This window comes from Ictalurus punctatus, chromosome 13 (genome assembly GCF_001660625.3).
Source record: "Ictalurus punctatus breed USDA103 chromosome 13, Coco_2.0, whole genome shotgun sequence".
In the NCBI taxonomy this organism is placed as follows: domain Eukaryota; kingdom Metazoa; phylum Chordata; class Actinopteri; order Siluriformes; family Ictaluridae; genus Ictalurus; species Ictalurus punctatus.
In genome coordinates this window covers 21,555,001-21,566,896 of record NC_030428.2, presented here as the reverse complement: position 1 = coordinate 21,566,896, position 11,896 = coordinate 21,555,001, and the positions used below count along the sequence as shown (strand labels likewise).

At 36.8% G+C, this 11,896-nt stretch overlaps 1 protein-coding gene across 1 annotated transcript; it reads right to left on the bottom strand.

Moving 5' to 3' along the window:
- Positions 1-1,631: 1,631 nt before the first annotated feature.
- bnip3 (BCL2 interacting protein 3) lies at positions 1,632-9,886 on the bottom strand. Its single transcript, NM_001200714.1, is given in 6 exon segments — positions 1,632-2,129; positions 4,627-4,776; positions 6,526-6,632; positions 6,852-6,930; positions 7,106-7,274; positions 9,631-9,886. Coding segments are annotated over 6 exon segments (594 nt in total). The 5' UTR covers positions 9,674-9,886; the 3' UTR covers positions 1,632-2,083.
- Between the last annotated feature and the right edge of the window lie 2,010 nt (positions 9,887-11,896).

Here is an 11,896-nt window from a genome sequence, read left to right as displayed (position 1 = left end):
ATTGTTGTACATTGAGCTACACATTTATTGGGTACACCTAATAATGTGTTGTGGCTCTTTTGCCCTTTAGAAATGTCCTGATTGCTGGGTACATCTCTCAGGCTACCATAGCACTCCTGTGTTCCTGGAACACTGGTATGATACTTGTCTCATGGTGCAGTTTCCAACCAAGTGTAGCTACACAGCAGGAAAGCAATGAGTCTGGCCAGTATGCCATGCTGTTCCCACACCATTCACTTGATCCTGTTGTCAGTATGGATACCTGATCTGATAAATGTGTATATAACGGAATATAAAGTCACACTGTTTATTGTGGATAAACACAGGTTTTCTGTTTATCCACAATAAATAAAGTTTCTGTTTTGGTACCTGTGTAATTTTGCCCAGAATACATTTGGGGCTGTCCAGTGAATGAGGCATCTTTTTTTTTTTCTTTTTTTTTTTTTTTCTTTTCTTTTTTTCTCTTGCAAGATGCTGACCTGAGAGAAATTTCACAGCAAAAAAAAAGTCTTATAACATTAACAATCATGTGTCAAGAATTTGATATAGACTGAAATCTGACTTGTACGGTACTATTTTTATTATTATTTAGATACAGAACTACAGCTCTTGTAACGAGTCTTCATGCAATTTCAGACTTATTTTAAAGTGAGCTTGATTCATACCAGCCTCTCCTCAGTGAGAGTGCAGATGATGGACCAGCTCTTCTCCTTTTCCATGTGGATCACTAAAATCCTTTAATACACAGTGCTAATTACCATAAATAATCATATGATCTCGCAATAAATATTATCACTTTACACTTTTCAAAGAGCATCAACTTGAGGGTTTGGGTGCCTTTAAAGTATGTAGTCCGTTTGAATTGAACCCTGGTGCATCTTTACACAATAATTATACGCAGGGTGTGGACCAAAACAAGTCATCTGAGAATGTCGGAGTTATGTAGTTTCTGTGATTCCACACAAAATCAAGTGCAGTTTGATTGCAGGAAGTGAATCAAACGTCTTGCATTTTGGGTGCTGGGCAGCATTTCTTTGCCCTTCTCCCCCTTCATGCAAGCTGCTAAACTTAGCTGAAGACCAGAGCTATAGCCTTGCAGAATTGTGATGTTCTGGATATTTGGGCCGACAAACGAAAAGAGAAAAACACTGATTTGCTATTAGATAATTATCTAATTAATATTTAATTTGCACCTTCTCTACTGAAATGATGTCTTTGTGATTTCTATGTTCAGTTGATTTGATTACCTTGTTCTTTTGTGTATTTCAATTTTACAAGTATGTTTCCAGCCGTACACATCCGTCAAACTTTTTTTTGTTGTGGTTTTTTTTTTTTTTTTTTTTTTTAATGCTTTTTAGTGTTTACTTGAGTGCAGCGTGGAACCAAATCAAACAACAAATGAACCAAACGTATATAATTTCCCTCCAATTTAGACTCTGCAAATGGACCAATTCCCTTCATCTCAGAAATGAGCATGTATATTAGAATATACTTTTGCAATTTTTCATTTTTCCCTTCCTTTAATATGATAAAAGCTGTACTGTTTCCTTGTATCAGAACCTCAGCGAAACACACGGTGGTATGATTGTTGGGTTTTTTTTTTTTTGTTTGTTTGGTTTTTTTTTTTTTAACCATTTTGTCAACCCCATCATAAAGTATTTCAATTTACAAGTCCTAAGCCAGACTCTTACCCTATCTGTAGTATTTTTAAATTCCAGCATTGGTCTGTTTTTCACTTCCTTACATCTACATTTCACATGACTGATATTTCTTTTAAACAGATTCTCTGTATATCTGCACAAGAAATTATAAGATGAAGGTGGAGCACAGATAATGCTATTTAGCTACTGGCTGCAAATCTAAAATGGCTTCCCAGTGCAGGCTAGATTGTAAAAGCAGAGAGCGAGCCAGAGGAATACACGAGGAGGGAAGGAAGGCAGTGTAGCACAGCCCGCAGCCTGCTAGTGGAAGCGGCTCTAGCGTTCCTGACCTAGTTGGATCTACTGAAACATCAATTCAAGACGAGACAAAGCAGTGTAGACGGTGAGGGTGCAGCCGTGAGATCAGAGACCTGGGTTCTCCCTCAGAACGTGCTGGAGGCAGTAGTAATGCGCCTTCCGATGTAAACACTGAAAGAGATAGGGAGAAGACCAAAAAAATAAATCAGTTAGGCATGAATATGTACAGCTCTAGATTCTATGGCTTCATACGTATTTTATAGTTCTACCTATAGGGGCTTTTAAGTATTCATGTTTATCATTTCACACGTGATGGGTAACTAGCTCCGAGTTACTGTGATGGCAGGATGTTGGGGGGAAATGTTTCAGCTTAGATTTCTACTAATTAATAATGAATCTCACCTAGATATTGTAATAATTTTTGGCTGGAATTCAAAAGATGTCTGCTACCTGGGTTTAACAATTAAATCTGGCATTAACCATGTAAAATATCTTAATATTTTGTTGGCCACCGAGGTGGGTTTAGCCCAAACATACTAAGTTCACCTTCCATATTTTTTATTAACTATTTGGAGACATTTTACTCATCCCTAATTTCCTACTTATTCCAAACATGGATAAATTCTTTAATGAGCAGCACCAGGGAAGTGAAAGCTCAAGTGTGCTGCTGTCCAGTCCTATCTTTTTCTTGTCCAATTAACTAGGCTAAAAAGGCTAGGCTTATAATTAACTCAACTCAATTAGATTGTCATACTCAAACAAAAAGCGGAAACTATCAATTCAGCTATGAGCTGTGGTGATATTTGGACAAATAACCATTACCTAAAGTCATTATTTGAGCTATTCTTGTCTTCTTTTAAGTCTCCACCTCCATGTGGTAGAGTCATTATGTTTGCGGGTTGTCTGCCTGAGATTCTTATTAGAGCGCTGTCTCAAGAACAAGTGGTTGAATGTTTGTAGGACGTATATGGAATGATCATTGTAATCAGCAGGTGAGCGGATTAGATTTCGAAGGCCAGCCGGCAGAGGCAGTGTGACGCTCTGGACAATGTTGTTCTGGGAAACCTTGAGTCCTGGCATTCATGTGAATGTTACTTTGACACATACCACCTACCTAAACATTGTTGCAGACCGAGTACACTCCTTCCTGGCAACAGTATTCCCTCATTTCTTTCTCTTGTTGGTAGAGGAGTGACGTGATGGTCAGGATATGTAATATGTTTTTCCTGGGCGAACAAGCAAGTGCCTTGTCCTCCTCGCAAATCAAATATTTGTATTTCTTTCTAAAAGTTAAACCGTGATTTAGCTTGTATTACCAACACCAAGGAGAGATATAGATTTAGCAGCACTAAGTGGCATGTGAGCAGAGGATTCAGACTGAATGCCTGCAAGTGTATCATCAGAGAACCTCTGTGGCTTACTTATCTGGATGTCCTAGAGGCCTACTGAATAAACCTACATGCCTGTTAATACTGTACTGCTGTGTCATGCTAAAAGCAAGCCAGTGTTGCATTCCAAAATGACCACGGTTGACCGTACTGAAGACCGTGTCAAAATAGCTCACACTCACCGGACATCGGGTACAAGTTAATTTTATAGTGCAATGACCAACCACAATGCAGTGGATATTACATAGTTCAAAAGGGGCTGAGACTGCTTGGATCTGGGCAGTAGGAAAAAAGAGAGGGCACAACACAGTAGTCACAGTTTTTACAGCTTGGGAGATGTAAATGCGAAATAAGATTATGAACGAATATTTCAACTGGATAGTATTAGCAATGAATTATGTCAAGACACATAGTGGAGCCCTAAGTACCCTATATTATATACCCTATAAGTACCCATTCTCTATACTGGGTGTGTGCGTGTAGTGACATGGTACGACTGGTATCCTCTCTGTACTGTAAATGTCTACAGATGTAAACATATTCCCAAAAATGCATTTGTATCAAAAGCCAATGCAGAACATTTTTCTGAAAACATACAAAAAATAAACCTCATTACGTGTGAATCTACAACTAGGAATCCATCTGAAATTTCTGATAGCATAGGTATGGTATTTATAGAAGAACCATATCGTTCAGACTCCTTGGAGATACTTAAGTTATAAGAATGTTGGGAAAACTAGAGAATGCTATATTCTGCTAATTTTCTATTACCTTTTAAACCTGGACATGCAGACAAGGGACAAATTAATGGAAAAACTAGTGATGTTATGCTGTAGGGAGCATTAATTTTTTTCTGTCCAATTGGCGACAGAGATGGATGGGTCATTGCAAAGCAATATGAAGTTCTGTCTGATCACCTTTTTGTCCTGTGATAAAACTCTGCTATCCTGATTGGAAGTGGTCTCTTCCAGGATGACTCTGCCCCCATCCACAGGGCACGAGGGCCTACTGAATGGTTTAATGAAGATGAAAATGATGTAAGTGATGCTCTGGCCTTCACACTCGCCAGATCACAACCGAATTGAATATCGAAGGGAGATTTTGGAGCAATATCTTGGACTGCGTGCTCCATCACCATCATCAAAATTGAGGGAATATGTTTAGGAAGAATTGTGTACATTCCTCCAGTACTTGAAGCATTGCTAGGCTGTACTGAAGATCTTGTGGTGTCTTATGTCAGAAAAAACTACAACTGTGTTTGTGTGCTGTGCGTCACTTACCCGAGCCCCACGGCGAGGATGTGAGAGACGATGAGAGATGGGAGGAAGACTTTGAGGAACTCAGCAGAGAAGATTCCTCCCTTCTTCATCACGCTAGTGTTCCTGATACTTAAGGTGCTGGAGCGTTTCGGTTGCTTCAGCAAGAATTCCCTGAAAACATCAAAGCCATTTCTTTCACTCATGTTCTATAGTCAGGCTCTAAACACAGTACATGCTGGAGCAAAAAATAGCAAGCAAAAAGATGTTTTTAAAAATTTGCTTTTAATTTAGCAATAAATAAAAAGTAAAAACACTGAAGTGTTTTGGGGTAAACGTCCATCCATCCTTTTTCCATACTGCTTATCCTACATGGGGTCGCAGGTGCGAACTCTGGGCACAAGGCAGGGGACACCAACCCATTGCAGGGCACAATCATTCACACACTACAGACAATCTGGAAATGCCAATCAGCCTACACTACATTTCTTTGGATTGGAAGAGGAAACCAGAGTACCCAGAGCAAACTGCACACACACAGGGCAGAAGTGGGAGGCAAACGTGCTAACCACTAAGCCTCCATGCCCTCCTGGGCTAAAATTGCTGACAACACACAGACATGTCTACATTGTTCCATTCAGTTTTAATGGCCTCCCACAAGAAGCTGTGTTAGCTGTCTTAACATGAAGTGGCTCAAAGTTTTTTGGCCAATCAGATCAAAAAAACAGATTTTTTTTTTTTTTTTACTTTTTGCTCCAGAGTATACTGTACATGTTTATTATGCAGCATAGAACTGTCAAAAAGAAGTTGCAGAGTTTTGATGTTAGATCATTTTGCCTTTAAATATGGTCTATTCCCTATCTCTGAGACAGTCAGAGAGAAGTAAAGCTTTAGCAAAGTGTAACAAAGTCTACAGGATGGGAGTTTGAAGTTTCGTTTGTGTTATTCACACAAAAAAAATGTATCTTTGGTGGATTACTGGCTATAACTGCTATAACATATCTGACTACATGTTGTATATTACTATACAGGGACTAGCTTGATCCGTGGACGCTCCACATCATTACATAATCATAAACAGATCAAATATATATTCTTTAATAAAGAAAAAAATCTGTTCATGTTGCTGTGGAATAATGCTGGCATTGATTATTTTCCTATAACTGCACACTGCAACAATTGTGTGCTGTTTGTTGGTAATGTTTGTGTTTGTATAGCATTAAACAGTATCAGTCAGAACATATATATATATATATATATATATATATATATATATATATATATATATATATATATATATATATATATATATATATATATATATATATATATATATATATACACACATACATATATATATATACACATACATATATATATATATATATATATATATATATATATATATATATATATATATATATATATACACATACATATATATATATACACATACATATATACATATATATATATATATATATATATATATATATATATATATATATGTGTATATATATATATATATATATATATATATATATATATATATATATATATATATATATATGTGTATGTATGTGTATATATATATGTATGTGTATATATATATATATATATATATATATATATATATATATATATATATATATATATATATATATATATATATATACACATACATATATATATATACACATACATATATATATATACACATACATATATATATATACACATACATACACATATATATATATATATATATATATATATATATATATATATATATGTGTATGTATATATATATATATATATATATATATATATATAATGTGTATATGTATATTAGTTATCATTAGTGGTTTTTTTACAACATTTAGTGTTGTAATAATGAAAGTGTGTAATGAGTATGTGATTTACTTGGGTGGGATGTTTTCTGGACGACTCGACCAGTCCCATATCCAATCAGCGTTTTTCTTCATCAGGTTGTCAACCTCTTTCCTCCTTTCCAGAAAGTCTTCATCAGACTGAAAACAAAACAGGTTAGTTACCGGAAGCACATTTTTCATCCTGACACAATGATAATGATGGTCATATAGTAACCCAGTATCATCATATCTACAGCAGGTTTGTAAGTAAGGCCTATCGATATCAAAATCTGTACTTTAACTTTGACCGATTCATTCAGCTAATAAGATTCAGTAATTCATTACAGGGTTTGGCAGACAACCGCCACTAAAATATACCTGTGAGCTGTTTTTCTCTCCTGAGCTGTGGACCTCTGAGCCTCTGCTTAAGTGCAAAGGAGTCTGGGACCTTGGAGGACTAGACAAGTAAAAGAAGACGACATTCAAATGCAAGTCCAGTCTCTTTCTTTGAGACTACGTAATACGTGATAATACGATATTTTCAGCAATAGCAATAGTTTTGTAAATCTACTTTGTAATCCTTGGGTTTCAGCATGGTTAATGAATGAACCATCAAATAAATGAATGTTGACCTGTCACAGGGCAAACTTCCTCTGGAGCTACTCCTGCCAGACTCGTGCTGAGCGTCCAGCAGCATCTTCTCCATGTCTCCGGACGGGGCTGAACTCTGAGCATGATCCTCCACTGCTGCTTTGGGAGCTCCTCCACCTCCGTTATTGAAGTGCAGCTCAACCCAAGAGCCTACCATCATAAAAACAAATGTCTTCACACCTTGTTAGGTCAGTCTGGTGATGTTGAAGGTATGCCTTAGCTAATATTTATCCCATTCAATTATGTTTGTTTTTTTTTTTTTTTTTTTAAATAAAAAAAATTAAAAAACACTGATGTACAATCTCTGACCAAGGTTATCATGGATATCAGATATGGCCCAAAGTAATAGACTTTGAAGGAAAAAGTGCCTCAATCTTTACATTGTTAGATGCCCTTTTAGATGGTAACTAAATTACAATTAACTTAACGTTACTGTATCTACATTTTTTCCCAAATAGCCTTTAAGAATGACTGACAAAAAAAGAAGAACGCATTGAAATCATTCTCACATGACACTGATGCCAAACTTATTAACAAAATCAAAACACTGAAAGTGTTACAGACCAACCAAGAACATCGACTGATGATGGCATAACCACGTGGTGCTGGCGTACATAGTCCCTTTTTTATAGAGATTTTTGGGACACCATGGGACAAAGGGTTTTTTTGTGTCATGGATCGTTTATGCTATGCACTGTACGTTGTATTATACTAATATTACTACGAATCAGTGATGGGTGGTCATGATATTGAATGGGATGGGTAAAAAAAAAATACTGCCACCCATCAGTAACATGCCATTATTATTATGAAACCATTAGAGTTGAACCTTACAGCACTGTATAGTCTCATCCAAATTTTCATGTCTCACTATATGTCTCTTCCAAATAGCAAGCATGAAAATCTGTGCTTGCGATTAGCTTTATCTTTCCATCAAACCAAGGTACACAAAAATGATGTTTCCACGGTTCCGTCATCCCTTTATTTAGTTTTTTATGTTGATTGGTCATTGTATGCTCAAGCTCTTTACTCTTTCTCCTCCAATGATCAAGAAAGTCATCTAGCTTATGTTTAATACACCAACTGTTGATGTATGTACCTTTTATATCACTACTGATCACGTGTTATGGACGTGTCAAACACAAAAGCAGGGTTAAATAAATTAGCCCCAAAGGACACCAAATCTAGAGGGTATTTCACTGTTTAATCACTTAACATGAAGATCAACAACCCAGTCTGCTTGTAGCTGTTTATGATGCAATTATTCTTAGTTCCACAAAAGTAAACCCATCCAGAAAGTCATTTGTAGTGTCTGGGATTGGTCAACAATGATCATAGCAGTTAAACATGTATACACTGGACAGACGGCTCATTTGCTTATAGCAGCTTTCTGAAATGTGTTTATTGAGAAGATGAGTTTTTAACCTTGTCACAATTATTACACAATCCTCTAATCACAATTACATGACCTGGTCAAAATTTGAATTGATCACAATTAATCAATTTATTGAAGAATCGCATTTCCATGTAAATATACATGTAGTAAGTAAACATGACATTCATTCCAAGTTAGTTTGTCATTATATATTTTTTCAACTTTAGATCTGTGAAGTAATTCTCACTCTAGTTTGTCGTTGGGTAGTCATGGCTCGATGGGCTTGAAATGCGGTGTTGGTAGACAAAGAAAAAAAAAAGTATATCCAGTGACAAGGTTATAGACACTCAGTTTTTCATACTAAATATCAGTAGCAGGGCTGCTCTTACTAGATCAGAATTGATCCGATTTTTCTTCTGCCACGGGCATGTGTAAAGATCATCCACATGAATAGAGGACATACAACTCCACATCTGGAAAGTCAACACAGGCTCACAGAGACCAAGTTCATTTATTCTGATCCAGTACTGTGAGGTCAACATTAGAGGAAGCTTGATATTGTATCAAGAATGGAAAAAATGGTATTGAGACACCAATTAAGAAGAGGTATAAAAGTATGGCTCAGGGATGAAGGGCACCAGATCAACAAAGGACAGGTGTGTCTGAGCTGGTGTAAATACAGGCTGGAAATAGCTCTTCTCGGTCATCGTATGCTCATCAGCCAATCAGATCACAGCACAGACCCCGCCTCTCTAGCGTCATACTCTGAATGGAGGAATGTGCTTCTCCCGCCATGCTGTTATTGTTGTTGTCGGTGTTAACACAAAGCATGTCACAAATGACAGATTTCAGATGACAAATTACAAAATAGAAATAATAAATATACCAGTAACTTCAACGGCTTTAACTGACATTTAATTGACAGTGGTGACGTCACCGCGTCATTCATGTGTGTTTATAGCAAATGCTTACTTACAAATATTACAATGTTTCGAAGCAAGAAAAAAAAGCACTACAATACAACAGTTATGGTTAAATCCCTCCTTTCATGTCGGCGTGATGAAATATTTATTCATGTTAAAATATTGTATTGTATGACATTAGGATTATTAGGATTATTTTTGTTTTTACCTTGCAGATTCTCCTCGGGAAGACTTTGTTTTTCTGTCGACATGATGGCAGAAAGGCCCCAGTCACACCTCAGACAATACAATCTCCTTCAAACTGCTATTTATCTGGATTAAAGTAAAAAGATCAGCCGGCGCCTGGTCGTGTTCAGACAAGACAGATTTACAGAGAAGCAGCATTAGTTGCTTCACTTTTACTCTTTAATGCCGCATAGACAGCACACGTGTGTTCATGTGACTCAGTACGGAATCGGTGCCACTTCAATACAAAACCTGAGCAAACACCGTGACGTCACCCTCAGCTGTTCTGCTGGTGCATGCTGATTGGTGCAAATAACCGCCCGTCAGGCTGAGAACTGCTAAGCACCGCCCACGAGGCCTGTGAACTCCAAACGAGGTTGCGCAAAATACCAAGAGCTGGAATAACCAGGGTTGCCAGATTGCAGGAAAACGAATCAAAACATTCAATAGATAGGCTGCATTACGAAAGGGTTTTAGAAGTGATTGTTAAATCGTGCTGGTCAGACACGATTTTAAATATCGCTTGCTTTATTTTTCATTTCTATTAATTACCTAATTACGTCAATTATTTAATTATTTACTTATTTTATGGCCTATATTTAGATGAATTAGACGATTAAAATGAATGACGTAAAAAAATTAAAATAAACCCTTTGTAGTTGTTCATCCTCTTTCAGCTTAATTATACTCATTAAATTAACTAACGAATTAAATACATTTACATGGATTCATTTAGCACATGCTTTTATCCAAAGCGACTTACAAATGAGGAAAACTCAAGCAAAGCAATATATCAAGCGAAGAACAATACAAGTAATACAAGATTTATAATTGAGTTCCAGGGAAGCAAAGTGCACAGAGCAGAGGTCTAAGAGCATTGTAAGGTTTAAACAAAAAAAAAAAACATAAGGGATGGGGCAAGTTAGGGGTTAAAATAATCAATTAATCATCAAATTAAATAATTGAATATCTTTATTCATTTTTAAAGATGAATGATCTAAAAAACGGTTTTTGATCCGCATATTTCTTGGATTTAGCCCAGTTTTTACGCCGGATGTTCTTCCTGACACAACCCTCCATTTTATCTGGCTTGGGATCGGCACTGAGAGGGCACTAGCTTGTGCAACCCCAGTGGCTGGGTTTGTTTCTCAGGGTGGAGCTCAAACCCATGATCCTGAGATTAAGAGTCTCACGCTGTACCGATTGAGAAAGCCAATCACCTAAAACCGTTTATAATTAATGTTTATAATATCGGTGGGCCATGAATGACCGTCAGTTAACCTAAACAAAAAGTTTTGGTAGTGATGGACATTAAAATTCTTGGTTCTTCTTTCTGTTGTGTCTCTAATATGCATGAATTTGCTTTTACAAATAGATAACAGTAATGCATCTTATGTCAATACTTGTGTATTAGTTATATACAGATGTGAGGAGTAGAAGTACAAATACTTTGTTACTACATCCAAATGTAGGGATGTAGCATTAAATACAGCCTCTGTATTTAATGCTACATCCCTACATTTCCCAATAGCCATTTATTTGTAATGTGACATTTTAAAGGATTTTTTACTTTCTTATTTTAAGTCTAAATCTAAACAAATATTTAACAGCAGGACCTAACAGACCTAATACAGATCACTGTAATTCATCTGCTGTTATGAACACTTTTTATTTAACAAGGCGGTTTATATTGTGACAGCTAGCATTCAGCTAGTTTGTATAGTCAGAGTTATCATGCTGGCTAAAACTTGAGATATAAGGAATAAAGCTGTTGTTAGCCTTCATTAATGTTTTCCCACTTAGTTACTAGGTGAAAGGGGCACTAATTTACCACCAGTAACTAAAATCAGTGCACAGTTTGAGGTAGATGTATTTTTCATTTGTGAGTCTTTGTTGTATGTTTACATTCATCCATCCATCTTCTATACCGCTTATCCTTTTCAAGGTCACGGGGAAACCTGGAGCCTATCTCAGGGAGCATCGGGCACAAGGTGGGGTATACCCTGGACAGGGTGCCAATCCATCACAGGGCACAATCACATACACATTCACACACCCATTCATACACTACGGACACTTTGGACAATGCCAGTCATCCTACCACGCATGTCTTTGGACTGGGCGAGAAAACCGGAGTACCCGGAAGAAACCCATGCAGCACGGGGAGAACATGCAAACTCCGCACACACATGGCCCTGGCGGGACTCATGTTTACATTCATTCTTTAAATAAATGCAAGACTTGAATTT